Source organism: Hemibagrus wyckioides, linkage group LG22 (assembly GCF_019097595.1).
Source record: "Hemibagrus wyckioides isolate EC202008001 linkage group LG22, SWU_Hwy_1.0, whole genome shotgun sequence".
In the NCBI taxonomy this organism is placed as follows: Eukaryota; Metazoa; Chordata; class Actinopteri; order Siluriformes; family Bagridae; genus Hemibagrus; species Hemibagrus wyckioides.
Window position 1 is genome coordinate 3,200,522 of NC_080731.1, and position 15,123 is coordinate 3,215,644.

At 39.1% G+C, this 15,123-nt stretch overlaps 2 protein-coding genes across 2 annotated transcripts; one reads left to right on the plus strand and one right to left on the minus strand.

Moving 5' to 3' along the window:
- Nucleotides 1-223: 223 nt before the first annotated feature.
- hspb8 (heat shock protein b8) lies at nt 224-10,512 on the plus strand. Its single transcript, XM_058375608.1, has 4 exons — nt 224-321; nt 447-829; nt 3,123-3,186; nt 8,997-10,512. Exons 2-4 carry the CDS (start codon nt 481-483, stop codon nt 9,160-9,162), a joined length of 579 nt encoding a protein of 192 aa, XP_058231591.1. The 5' UTR covers nt 224-321; nt 447-480; the 3' UTR covers nt 9,163-10,512.
- Nucleotides 10,513-12,364: 1,852 nt separating this feature from the next.
- On the minus strand, nt 12,365-14,932 carry si:dkey-1k23.3 (heat shock protein 67B1). The gene is made up of 5 exons (XM_058375607.1): nt 14,358-14,932; nt 14,215-14,278; nt 13,981-14,101; nt 12,987-13,235; nt 12,365-12,848 (listed from the first exon to the last, which is right to left on the minus strand). The coding sequence occupies exons 1-5, from the start codon at nt 14,728-14,730 to the stop codon at nt 12,567-12,569; spliced, it is 1,089 nt and encodes a 362-aa protein (XP_058231590.1). The 5' UTR covers nt 14,731-14,932; the 3' UTR covers nt 12,365-12,566.
- Nucleotides 14,933-15,123: the final 191 nt, after the last annotated feature.

Genomic DNA, 15,123 nt, shown 5'->3' on the forward strand with positions numbered 1-15,123 from the left:
ATAACTGTAGTTTGCAAAAATTAGCTTGTCCTATGAGTTTGGTGGATTTCAGATCAATGTGTTTTTCAGATCATGGCTGAAGATTATCCTTGAAGATGTAGGACCTTGCAGCAAAACCAGTCCAAATATCATACAACCCAGTTTACTTAACTCACAAAAACAGATCCACCCAGATGAGGGTTTGTGATAATACCAATCTGGCAACCTTGTTGACCCCCAAATATGGCAACCCAAACTCTCCAGGCTGTATAAAACTGCACCAGTCCACTTTTGGCCGGAGACCCTTTAAACACACACAGCAAGTGGACACTAAAACTCTAGGTGTGTGTGCGCGTGTTAGTGTGTGATCGTGCGACCAGAAGCTACTTTATCTAATTGTTTGGAAATTTGTTAATAATCTTTTGAAACGTTTAAAAACTTTTTTTTAAACCATTAATTCTTTACAGACTTTTCTAAACTTGTCTTTAAACCCTTGAGAAGATGGCGGAAGGTGATTTCTACCCCCTTGGCAGCAGGCAGCGGATGGCGCGTGACCCCTTCTCCACGCACTTCATGGATCCGGACTTCTCCGTGCCCATGTCCGCGTTCCCGGAGGATCTGTCTCTGGACTGGCCTGGCTGGGCGCGCCCCCGCCTCAGCGCGCGCCTCGGCTCGCCGTGGACGGGCTCGATGCGCTCCTCGTTCCCGCGCACCTCCATGAGCGCGCAGAGCCAGCGAGGCGCGTCGCCGGCGGCCCCTGACGAGCCGTGGAAGGTGTGCGTGAACGTGCACAGCTACAGACCGGAAGAGCTCAGTGTCAAAACCAAGGACGGGTTCGTAGAGGTTTCAGGTGAGAGAGAGAAAACAAACAAACAAACAAACAAACAGACAAAAGAAATTTGATTTGGTTTAATTTTTGGGTTACGTCACAGTGTGCACCAGGTCATCTCTCTTTCTCTCTGTCTCTATCTATCTATCTATCTATCTATCTATCTATCTATCTATCTATCTATCTATCTATCTATATCTATAGACATTACATCATTATAAAACATCCCCCCCACACACACACATTCATAAATCAGACTGGTTTAAACCGGTTTTTGTTAGATGGATTATTTTAGACTGCTTTAATTCATACTGGTTTAGTTTTGAATAAAATAATAATTAGATCATTTATTAGGTTAGACTTCTTGAAAGTTTATTTTTAGACAGGTTTAGAGTTTAAATCTTTAGGTCGGGTGATTTATACTGGTTTAGTGTGGCCTGACTGGTTTTGTAGACGGGTTTTGGTTGACTGTAGTGACTGATTTAAGTTAGACTTGATCAGTAGATTAGTTTAGGTTAGACCTTGGAGTGAGTGAGTTTTGTAGACTGCCAGTCTGAGCTAAAGCCTGCTTCAGTTTAGACTTTTAGTCTAAAATGATTAAATTTAGACTTTAGGTTTAGTTTAAACTGGTTTACTTTAGAGCGCTTTAGTTTAGACTGGTTTAGTGTGTGTGTGTGTGTGTGTGTGTGTATGTGTGTGTGTTTGTGTGAGACAAGCACAGTGACTTGCACATTTCCATTTGCCTTTCTGACTCTCTGTCACCTGCTTAAGAAACATCACACTCCAAACACGAGACAGGATTAGCCGTCAGGTGGACACTGGCTCTGTTCTGTCTATAAACAGCGCTAAAGCAGAGACACCCAGAGACGTGGAGCAGAGGACAGACACAGAACTGTCAGGTTTTGAAGATCACAGCGATGACTAATGTCTGATGAACAAGCTGACGCTACCGAACACGGCTTGGCTTGTTTAATCAGATCAGTCAGAAGGTTGTGATGTTGTGAGTGACGCAGTAACCAGGCCCTGTTACAGTAAATAGTTTTATATTGATCATATTCCTCGGATGGAGAGCCGAGTCTGTCAGGTGTTTAAACTTTCATGAACTCGGGGAATGTGTTCGCTGTGAAGGACACACACACACACACACACACACACACTGCTCTGAATCAGCACCTGTCCGAAAGGTAGAGACTGTATATCAGGAGCTCTCACACATAGACACACACACACATACACACACACACACACACACACACACACACACACACAGGGAGCCTCGTCCTAAAAAGAATTCATCCAGAATGTATCTGCTTTATGATGTAAAGACAAAGCAAGGCTCTGTGTGTGTGTGTGTGTGTGTGTGTGTGTGTGTGTGTGTGTGCTGGGGGTTGCACATATCTTGGCTACAAAGCCAAGCACATACAACAATTTACTGTCTGACAGCTGCAGAAAGAATGAGAGAGAGAGAGAGAGAGAGAGAGAGAGACAGAGTGAGAGAGAGAGAAAGAAGGGAGAGACAGAGAAGAGAGAGAGAGACAGAGAAGAGAGAGAATGAGACAAAGAGAGAGAGAATGAGAGAGATAAAGAGAATGAGAGAGAGACAGAGAAGAGAGAGAGAGAAAGAGAATGTGAGAGAGAGAGAGAGAGAGAGAGAGAGAGAGAGAGAACAGTAAAGACAGAGATGGAAAGAAAGAGAAAATGTCTATAAGAAGGAAACTAAATAATGAATGGAAGACAGAGAGAGAAAGATGAAAAGAATAAAATGTGTGAAAGAGAGTAGAAATAATAAAAGGAACAGAAGTAAAGTAAAAAAAAGATATAGTAGAGAAAGTTGGACCAAAAAAGCAAAAGACAGACAGACAGACAGACAGATAGACAGATAGATAGATAGATAGATAGATAGATAGATAGATAGATAGATAGATAGATAGATAGATAGATAGATAGATAGATAGATAGATAAAAGCACAAATGAAGACATGAGCAAAGATAAAAATAGAAAACAGAGAGAGAGAAGGATAAAATTGCAGAGAAAGAAAGAGAAAGTGCTGAGCTGAAGCTCTGATGCTTAATGCTGCAGCTAAAATGTTTCCTACTGTGACCTTTTTGTAAAACCTTCAAGGTCAAAGGTCATGAACAGGAAGTGTGCTTCTGTGCGTTGGTACTGAGTACGAGAGCTAAATGTCAAGAGTTACTCCATTTAGCAGCTGTTTCACACAAACTACTGCGCTCTGTGTGTGTGTGTGTCTGTGTGTGTGTGTGTGTGTGTGTCTGTGTGTGTTAGTTAATAACTGTCTTGTTTTTTTCCGCACAGGGAAACATGAAGAGAAGCAGGACGAGGGAGGAATCGTGACGAAGAACTTCACAAAGAAAATACAGTGAGTTTCTCTACATATATCTGACCCCAGAGATAGAGAGATGGAAAGAGGGATAGATACAGAGTGTAAAAGAGGAGAAAAAAAAGAATTAATTAATCAATCACTTAATGAATTAATATTTAAGGTCTGTAGTGTAACAGTTAGAGTTTTAACTGGTGACCATCATCGAGTCTTCTTTTGAGAAAACACACACACACACACACACACATGGTGTAAGGATTGTACAGTTGATAAAAAGACAACAACTGAAATAAATACTGAATGGATTATTATAAAAAAACAACAACTCTGGAGTGAAAAAATGATACACTGAAATCTGAAAACTGTAGAGAGATTAGCGACGTGATTTGATACCTAAATTATTTCTGTTCTACGTTGTCATTATTTGCAAATTAACAGGAAGATACTATCAAAATCAAATCATATCACATCACTGGTATTGTATTATATCATATCATGTAGTATTATATCGTATCATGTGGAATTATATCATGTGGTATTATAATGTAACATGTGGTATTATAATGTATCACTTGGAATTATATCGTAACACGTGGTATTATATCGTATCACATGGTTTTATATCATATCATGTGGTATTATATCGTATCACGTGTAATTATATTGTATCACGTGGTATTATATCACATCATGTGGTATTATAACGTATCACATGGTATTATATCGTATTCCATAGAATTATATCGTAGCACGTAGAATTATATCGTATCATGTGGTATTATATTGTATCACATAGAATTATATCGTGCTGTGGTATTATATCATATTGTGTGGTATTATATTGTATCATTTGGTATTTTATTGCATCACAGTGTCTCATCGTATCGTGTCCACTCGTATCATACTGTATCATGAGTTCTATCTTATCCTATCTTAACGCATTGCATCCTATCGTATTGTCACATATCATCCTCATCATAACCTCGTACCATTTTTCCTCATTAACACTGATATTAACCTCACAGTCTGATTATACAGTCAGTTTCCTCGCTCACTGAAACTGCAGATAAAATGCAGTGAAGACATTTAGGTCCACTAACGTCCCATGGCATGACAGCAGACTCGCCCCGCCCTCACAACAGATCTATAAATACCCTGCGTCTATTTTAGACCGCTCTTCTTTCTCTCTGCATGGTTTAGTGTGCACCTGGTTTTAGCCCTCAGACTGCATTCAGGGCCTCGGTGACCTCTGACCTTTAACAGCTGAGAAAAATCCTACTGAACATATTTATGGTTGAATTCAGGGCTCTGATTGGTCAGTAGGAGGGTGATGATTATGTTTCTATAACAGCAGCTCTGACAGGCATGCAGCTGCACATTACAGGGTTATATTAATGGTCTGTTTAGTTTTTCTGTAAAGATATGTTTATTTCACATTATGGAGCAGTGTGTCGTTTATTTCTGTCTGTTTTTAACATGAACAAAGGAACAGACAAAAAAAAAAAGGAACCGTAATCTGCCTCAGCCTCACACACTGTTATTATCTGCACTCTCTCTTTTTCATCTTTGTGTGTCTCTTATTGTCTCCTCAAACTCCTTTGTCACTCTTCTTTCTCTCTGTTTCTGTTCCTTCTCTCCCTCCCTTTCTGTCCTACTACTACTCCATCTATCTTTTACTTTTCGCTTTCATTCTTTCTGCTATTTCTCCATCTCTTTATGTGTGTGTCTGTGTGTGTGTGTCTGTGTGTGTGTGTGAAAGAGAGAGAGAGAGTTGGCAGTCTTACAGGATCGATACTAGAGATGAAATGATAATGAAAACTTCTTGCCGGAGGTAAACAGACTGCACTGACGCCTGCAGCCCCTAACGCTGAGATCATTTATCACACACACACACACACACACACGGAAAAACAACTCTACTGCCATGGAGAGGGAGAGGAAAAACTTTACCATGCTGTGATAAATTGAGAAAGCCACAATGACAATAACAAAGAGAGAAAGAAAAGAGCAAAAGAAAGATAAGGAGTGAGAATAAAGGCCAGAGAGGAAGAGAAAGTAATAAAGTAAACAGAAATACAAAATAAAAAAGAAAGAAACAGAAAAGAGAAAAAAGACAGTAAAAAGGGAGAGAGAGAGATGGATGAAAGAAAGAAACAAAGGTAATAGTGTTTATATGATGACCTCTGGGGTAAAATCCAGTGTTAGGGTGTATGCCGTGTGTGTTAATGCTGAGGAAACACACTCTGTTGGACTGTTGGAGTGTGTGTGGTGTGTGTGAGAGGATACACACTGGTGTTAGCTCAGTGTAGCAGTGTGATGTTAATTAAATGGCGAGCGACTCCTGAACTAACACTGATGTTCACAGTACAGTCCACACACTCGCCTTCACTACCTTATTAGGTCAGAGAGCTGGTGTGTGTGTGTGTGTGTGAGTGTGTAAGTGTGGGTGGCTCAGTTTTCTCTGTCTCTGTGTCTTAGTGTGTAGAGCAGTCGAATACATCACTGTACATTAGACGTGTGTGTGTGTGTGTGTTAGTTTTGAATCTTCAAAAACGTAGCTGCTTATGATATCTAACACTGCTAACAAAATTTCTGTAGATTTTTAAGTCCTGTTGGTAAGTATTCATAATTTACACTTATAATTTGCGTAACCAGATGGCTAACATGAGTTTAACGAGCTAACATCACAAGATGTTGCAAGACGCTAACCTGACAGGATTTCTCTGAGGAAATTGTTCCAGTTTCCCTAAAAACATGTTAAGCAAGTCTCACAGGATTTCTAAGATTTTGAACCACTTGTCACTGCTAAGACTAGCTAGATAGCTAACTAACAGTTGCCACTGTTGGGCCCTTGAGCAAGGCCCTTAACCCTCTCTGCTCCATGGGTGCTGTATCATGGCTGACCCTGCGCTCTGACCCCAACCTCCAAGGGTGGGATATGTGAATAAAGAATTTCACTGTGCTGTAATGTATATGTGACAAATAAAGGCTATTTCTATTCTATTAAGTGCCAATCTGACACGATCTATGAGAGGAATCACACGGTTCATGATGTTCTCGATGATCATACTAGCCATAATTAATGCGAGGGTGTTTTATTTTATGGGTTTTGTGTGAAGTTCATGATCTTTACTGCTAATGCTAGCTATCTGAGAGAATTTCTAAAACGTTTCACCTGACAGGATTTCTCAGAGAATTTTTATGTCAGGTTATTTAAATTGATCATCTTAAATGCTAACACTTGTTTCAGTTAATGAGAGGATTTTTATGTTGTGGGTTGTATGTCAGGTTTGTGATTTTATGGCTAATGTTTACTGCTAACTCTTTGTAATGAGCTAATGATCTGGGAGATTTGTTGAAATGAGTTTGAAATTGATTTTTCACTGCTTAAGCTAGCTAAAAGTTAGAGATACAGATAGTGTTATGCTATCAGCTATCATGGATATCAGGAGCATTTTATTTAGCTCTGTTTATATTATGCTATGCTAGCATGAATGTTTCATGCAAGGTTTATGTTTAATTTGTTAAAAACCATGACTTGTGTGTCGACGCCCGTGTTAGCGAGTGTGTTTTAGTACGTCTAGTGTATTACTGAACTCACTGTGATGACACAGAAATGGGTGTTTTTTTTGACCGCGCAAGCTGTTAGCATTAGCACATTGTGTAGCATTCCAGAGCTGTCCCTGAAGGCTCCGGAATGTTCCGCACCTCCTGTTCCCACTGCAACAGGAGATGAGTTTGGGGAGAGGGATCTGTCAATGACATCATTACACGTTCATGTTTAAAGCATGTTCAGCCCTTTCCCAACCTCACACAAACACACACACACACACACACAAACACACACACACACACAAACACACACACACACACACAAACACAAACACACACACAAACACACACACACTCTTTCTATCTTATTTTTTTATCTTTCCTCTTGTTTTTCTTTATAAATCTGTTATTCTGTCTCTTCCTATTTCTCTCTCTCTCTCTCTCTCTCTCTCATTTTTTCCCTTCTCTCATTCCTTATCCTCTGTCTTTCACTCTCATTCTTTCATTTCTCTTTCTTCTGTTTGTCCTTATCTTTATTCTCTCTCTCTCTCTCTCTCTCTCTCTCTAATTTCTTTTCTTATCTCATTCCGTATCCTTCTCTCTCTCTCTCTCTCTCTCTCTCTCATTAAAATGGCTGCCACACTGATTACTCCAGTTTGCAGATGGAGATTTCAGGTGATAATCTTCACATCAGCTGGTGATTTGTAGTAATTGGGAACAGACTCTATTTCTGTATTAACACCTGCATATCTCTCTCTCTCTGTCTCTCTCTCTCTCTCTCTCACACACACACCCCAAAATGATGAAAACAGAAAATACATAGGGAATGATCATCCTCCCATCCGTACGTGTGAAGAACAAATAAATATCACACTTTAGAGTTTTAGAGAAGTTTTACAAAACTAACACAAAGGTTGACGTGGAAAATGTAGATTTAATGATCCTGTAAATGAGAGAAGGAAAAAATAGATTAAATTTGAGATGCTACACTGTCAGTGTAATGTATGATGTATTGTATAAACAGGGAAAAAGGAAAGAAAATGGTACATTAAAAAAGTAAGTGATAAAGAAAGAAGGTGAAAAAGTTCAAGAAAGAAAGAAGGAAAGAAAAACTAAAAGAAAAAAGGAAACAAAATAGAAAGAAGGAAATGAAGGAGAAAGAACCTGGAGAAAATGGAAAATAGGAAGGAAGGAAGGAAGGAAGGAAGGAGTTGGAAATGAAAAGGAAGGATGGTTAGAAATTAACCATGAAGTTATATAAAATTAATTAAGTGTTTATATAATGACCTCAAGGGTAAAATACTGAGGTAAAAGTGTTTATATAATGACCTCTGTGGTAAAATACTGAGGTGAAAGTGTTTATATAATGACCTCTGTGGTAAAATACTGAGGTGAAAGTGTTTATATAATGACCTCTGTGGTAAAATACTGAGGTGAAAGTGTTTATATAATAACCTCTGTGGTAAAATACTGAGGTGAAAGTGTTTATATAATGACCTCTGTGGTAAAATACTGAGGTGAAAGTGTTTATATAATAACCTCTGTGGTAAAATACTGAGGTGAAAGTGTTTATATAATAACCTCTGTGGTAAAATACTGAGGTGAAAGTGTTTATATAATAACCTCTGTGGTAAAATACTGAGGTGAAAGTGTTTATATAATGACCTCTGTGGTAAAATACTGAGGTGAAAGTGTTTATATAATGACCTCTGTGGTAAAATACTGAGGTAAAAGTGTTTATATAATGACCTCTGTGGTAAAATACTGAGGTAAAAGTGTTTATATAATAACCTCTGTGGTAAAATACTGAGGTAAAAGTGTTTATATAATGACCTCTGTGGTAAAATAATGAGGTGAAAGTGTTTATATAATGACCTCTGTGGTAAAATAATGAGGTGAAAGTGTTTATATAATGACCTCTGTGGTAAAATACTGAGGTGAAAGTGTTTATATAATGACCTCTGTGGTAAAATACTGAGGTGAAAGTGTTTATATAATGACCTCTGTGGTAAAATACTGAGGTGAAAGTGTTTATATAATGAAATGAAGAAAAGTGAAAAATGGAAGAGAAAATGGGCAAAGAAACAAGTGTGAAACAAACTAAGAGAAAAAAGGAAAGAAAATAGAAAGGAAAGATAGAAAGCAAGGAGAAAAAGACAGGAAGGTTGAAACAATGACAAAAAAACAAGAGAAGGAAAAAAACTGAGTGTATTATTATGTTTTGTATTAAATTTCTGAAGCATTTTATCATTTCCTCCTCTCTTTCTCTCTGTCTCTCTCTCTCTCTCGTTGTATAGGATCCCGGTGGATGTGGACCCAATCACGGTGTTTGCATCTCTTTCTCCTGAGGGAGTGCTGATCATCGAGGCGAGACAGACTCCTCCATATTACCTGTACAGTAACGAGGCTCAGACTGAGCCCGTGGAGGAACAAACCAAACCACAGGAAACTTCCACGGCTTAAAAACCCACTTCCTCCGAGCTGGAGTGGGTGGGGATGTGATTTTGTACTAAATTCTTACTGCAATTTCCAACTTGAAATGTTGTTTCATGTAAACGTGTGGTGGTGAAATTTCTGAAAACCGGACGACTAAGACAAAATATCACCAAAAGGTTATGCTAATCTCGGGTGTATGAGGTTAAAAAAGACAATGAAGGAGATGGTTTGGAATAAATGATGGCGTTGCTCCTACTTGTTGCTAGGTACCCTAGCTAGCAGTACCCACTAGCGCTCCTGTGCTAGCTTCAATCACATGGCTGAGTTAGCATCCCGAGTGAACAAATAATGCAAACATATTACCTCAGCTTTTTCATGAACAAAAATGATCGTTTAATCTAAATCTATCGCCGAAACCAAATATTTAGAATCAAATAAACAAAACATTACGTTAATCTAGAGTGAAGGAGAGAGAATTAGCAAGTTATTTTCCGTTATTTATGAACATCTTATTGAAATGTTGACGCTGCTACAGTTGGAGTTTCGCCGAAAAGAACAAGCTTGAACTGAAAGAAATTAGCAGAAACGGATTAGCCATAGCATTTCTAAGAAAAGGAGGTAAAAAAATTAGGTAACATAGCATAGATATTTTCTTATTTTTACATAAAACAGTAAACATGGCTGTTTCTTATCATTTCAGCTTTAGTTAGCAAAGATAGCCAGCTTGAGGTAACTTCCTGTGCTATCTTGAACCTGCTAAATTTAACAGTTGCAGCTTGATGTTACCTCAGAATTTGACGTTATTTGCCTAAGGAACAATTGAGCAGCCGCTTTGGACAGACTAAATAAAGTACAGAGAGCTGCTAGCGTTAAAGCTAAAGGCAAGGATTTTAGTAAATTTTCTTCATCCTTGTGACCCTGTGAGTTAGTTTTATACATGATAGCATGGCGAGAATGTCGCGCACAGTAACGGCTAGGAAACGGGTTGTACAGATAGGATTATGGAAAATTTCGTAGAAACAAATCGATTTAAAAAATTTTGCCGAATCTCCGTGCGGTTTATGGAGGAGGCTCAGCAAAATGTGATTTCAGGAATACACCCAAAATTGTGTGCGTGTGTGTGTGTGTGTGTGTGTGAGAGAGAGAGAGTTGTGCTCGAGTGTTATATTTGATGAAAGCCAGCTCCCGTGAGCACTTGTTTTTATTTTTCTTCTGGAGATGCAGTGTGTTTTGTAACTAAACATATTAACAAGTGATTATCTTTAGTGAAGTCTCAATTTTATCAGATTTATTTTTTCCTGATACTTCACTGGGTGTAAATATACTGTTTGTAAACTCGTACTGAGAAATTCTATGCAATAAAATGTCTTACACAAAGTGTCCCCTTATCCTTGTCATGTATCTGTATTTTAACATTTATGGAAGGAGTCTCAGGAGTCACTGAGGAAGAGACAGGAGTCAGAGCTGAAGGTAGCAGAGCTGAAGATGTTGAGGTTCTCTTTGGGACACGGTTGGACAGGATTAGGAACGAGTACATCTGAGGGACAGCTCATGTTGGACGTTTGGGGGACAAAGTTAGGGAGGACAGATTAAGATGGTTTGGACAGGTTCAGAGGAGGGAGAGTGAGTATATTGGTAAGAGAATGTTGGATATGGAGCTGCCAAGATGGAGGCAAAGAGGAAGGCCAAAGGGGAGGTATATGGATGGAATAAATAAGGATATGAAGCTAGTGGGTGTAAGTATTGAGGATGCAGAAGATAGGGATAGGTGGAGAGAGATGATTCGCTGTGGAGACCCCTGAAAGGAAAAGCCAAAAGAAGAAGTAGTCTCCAGTGTCAGAGATTGAAGTTGCTAAAAACTGTCATTGTTTTTTTTTCTATTAGCGCTAACTTGTTTTGACGTTCCTCATCATTACGTACAACAACAAGCGAATAAAAAGTATGTAATTCAGTAATAATTTAAAAAGTAGTCATTAACACACTGCTGTGGCTTAATAGAAATCAAATCAAGCACCAGATTTTCCTCAGCACTTCCTTAATTTTTCATTTGCTAGTTGAGCTGCAAGTTAATCTCACACCCTCTGAGCACTTATTCTCCACTTTCCTTCTAATGTAAGATTAACAGGATCTCTATTTAAACTTGACCCGAGTTTGTAGAGAAAAAAAAACACTCTGATTGCTTTTGCCATTTTCCATTCAGAGTTTCTAATAACGTTTTTTCCAGGAGTGAATTATCCCTCAGGTGGTCCTTGTGCTAAGCATCGTTTTAAAAAATTCACCTTTTTTTAGCCGTTGGCTTTATCATCACCTGCTGTGACCGTCTTCCCTACTATGCTTTGTTTATTATCGCAGGTTCACGTTTCTTGCCATAAAAGCTAAAGCATTGAAGCTAAGTGTATGGAAATGCAGTGTAAATGTAGCCAAATGGAGCCTTTTCTTAGCAATTAAACAATTTCTGTGTGAAATGTTGGTATTTCTGATAGCTCTGACTCATTTCCATAGTAATTACACTGATAGATCACATATAAACAAACATAACAGCTGTGTAGCAGCTAGCTAAAGCTAACTCATTAGCCTCGGTTACTAGCTAGATTATGCTTCTATAGTTCTCAATTGCCTAGCAACAGTGTGCTCATGATTTTAATCACTAATTAGCATTTTTGCATATTGATTCATTTGATTCATTGATTCATGATTGAATTCATTGAAATTTTTAAATAATTCTGGATGGATATTGGACATATTTATGTAAAAGACTGACATTAACATTTGCTGACAAAATTTTCTAACAGTTTGGATTATTTTTATTGAACTACTTTTACATTTTGAGTCAGAAAAAACTGAAAATGTGACGATTATTCCCTGGAGGTGTCCCACAGGTTTATAGCGTAAAGCTTTTGCTTTAAATAGCAATTAATTAATCAGTTAATTAATTGTTTTGCTGATTTATTTATTTTTATTTTATATTTATTTTTTATTTTTATTTATTTATTTATTTTCCTGCCTATTTTGAGAGCTGTAGATGTGGGAAACCCTTAAAAAGGTTGTTAAAATAGAAATTAAAATATGAAATTAAATAATATTTAGCCAAATCTATGCAGTTCCCAATATTCCAAAGTAAAATTCAGCTACTTGTGTGGAATATACAAATTAAATACATGTAATTTTTATTTTTTAATTAAATTTCCTGTCTCATTTAATGATTTCATGATGCACCAGATTGAGTTGATGTGTTTAATATTTTTTATTTACGCAGAAATAAAAATAAAGGAGTCAAACATTCAGGTGCTGGTTTTATTAGCGCTTCAAAGTTACATGTTACAGCAAACTGCCTGCCAGATAACGCTGATTAACGCTCGCTAAAGTGACCAATCGGCTGAAATTAAGGATGAGCGGGGGATTTGTCAATCTCTCCAAGCAGTCACCGTCATCTATTTGGTTTGCTCTACTTGCTCTACAGCCTGTGAGTCCTTAGCCGGAATCTCTTCCTGAGTTATTCCTGAGAGAGCCTCCTCAGCCTCGGCACTCGGAACGTCTCCTTCCACCTTCGCTTCCTGGATCTCTTTGTCCTCTTCCTTTGCCTGGATTTCTGATTCCTTCTCGGATGTCACCGTGTCTGGAGCTTCAGGAGCTTCTGGAGTTTCCGGATCGTCTTGAGTTTCAGGAGCCTCGGGTTTGGAATCCAGAACTTCCTCTTTGGCTCCAGCTAAATCCTAATAGCATAACAATTAGAGATGTTTATGGATGATATCAGGAGAGTAGACAATCTGCTAAATATTCGATGTTTTTTAAATCTATCTAAAGCATGATCTAACATGATGTCTAGATTATCTTTCTAGTCTGTCACTTACAGCTCCTTCTACACTCTCTTCCTCCTTCTTTTCTCCATCTATCTGGCTCGGGATGGCTTCCTCTCCTCCCTCCACACTTTCCGGTGCATCAGGTAGGCCGTTTGTGTGATGAATACTCTCATCAGCGCCTACAGTTTCACCTTCAGGCTTTTCCGCAGGAGGAGGAACGGCTGTGTCTGCTACCTCGGGCTCTCCAGGCTGCCAGCCATCTTGCTTTTGGTCTTCCAGAAGTGCTGCCTTAATCTCCACCTGAGGCACAGAAACAGCAGCTCGATAGAGAAATATTATATTTGGTTGAAAAACTAATAAAACGCCACAGGCACTGGAGAAAGCTGTGGGGAAAAAGGGAAAACGGGCGGCAGTTCCTCCATGGGAAAAACACAGCTCTGTTTAATCACTGCTGGTAATTTGGACAATTATTTCGACTCGTAATTGGAAAAGGAAAGGAAAGACGATTAATTTATGAACGGCCATGCAGATTTAGATGTCTGACTTTTTAATTACTTATAAAATCCCGTCGGCGTTGGATAGAAAAGGTATTTTTGCCTCTGTGGTTTTTAAACAATTACAATTCTTGTGCTGAATTAGCTAATAATTGTGAAGCTTACCATTTCCGGGTAGATTGTTTTAATTTTCCAAAAACACCTGAACTCTCTCTCTCTCTCTCTCTCTCTCTTTCTATATCCCTCTCTCTCTCTTTCAATGGTATTTCATTGTTTTATCGCTAACTCATTGCCTCTGTGCCCTAGGTAGTGCACTAGATATCTGATAGTGAGCCAATTTGGGACACAGCTCTACTCCCTCCATATAAAAATGAGTGAGTATATACTGTATAATATATGTAGTAGATGTCATTTAGGATTCAGCTCCATCTTTATGTAAACGTAGTTTTATTCTTTTTATTTAATTATTCCTATGTAGTGCATTATACTGTATAGTCTCTTAAACACCCGAAAACTGCACATCACAATTTTTAATAGATTAAAGAACCTGCCTGGACCGGGATTGTAACATCAGCCGTTGGTGCAATGTTGGGCAACGTGGCTTCAACGGTCAGAACTCCATCTCCAGTCACGAAGGAGCGTATACTCTCTGCTTCGGTTCCAGCAGGAAGCCTGGTGGAAAATGCGAAGATTATGCGTATAATCTTATACAGCAACACCACAACAACACACTGCACATCTAGATTTACAGTGATGATGAATGATGATGCAAATCACAGACTCACTTGTATTTCCTTAGGAAACATCTGGAGATGTAGCCATGCTCGTCTTGTCTCTCGTCGTGTTTTCCTGTGGCGAGAAAACGGCTACGCTTACATCCTTGAAAAAAATGGATCATTTTAAGAAAAAAGTGTTAATTCACACTCACCTTCAATTTCCAGGTAGCCACTCTGCGTTCTCACAGTAATCTCAGACGGTGCGAAATGATTTACATCCAAACTCACGGTCCATCTGCTCTGCTGGGCCGAAACCTCGGAAACGCCTCCGCCAAACTCTCTATGGATCTTTGGGGCAAATCCTGACGCTTGGGTGTATCCAGACCAGGAGGAGGTTCGTAGCTTCCTAAAAACATTCTCCATCCAGCTCAGATCTCTGAAGTCTAGGAAAGGAGGAAGGCCAAAGTGCTGGTTGTACAGCAGACTGGGCTGCCAGCCGTAGCCTGGAGGGTGCGAAATGGCGTCGTGGCACATCTGGGTCTCCTCCTTGGTGACTGTAGACTTGGTGCAGCTCGTGTCCTCCATGACGAAAGTCTAGCTTTGTTTGAACCTCTTCTTTGAACCTCTGAGGCAGAATGCTGCTTGGGGACTGCTTGATTTCCTGACTCCTTATATACGCCGCCCAGGCCTTTTAGCACGTCTTGAGCAGCTCTGCTGATGCTAAGAGAGGAGAATTTATGGTGTTAGTGACGAAGAGCGAGCAGGAACTGTTGCCACACCGTTGCTATTGATGCTAATTTAGAGATATTTATAGATGTTGAAGGGAAAACGGCAAATAGCTAAGGGATGAGGCACGCCGTCCAATGTGATCTCCGGCTAACACCGAGATGAGCTTTGTCACTTAGCGGTGATCATTAGCATGCTACAGAGATCACAACAACTGCAAGCAGGAGCCACATGCTAGTTAATTAACTGTGA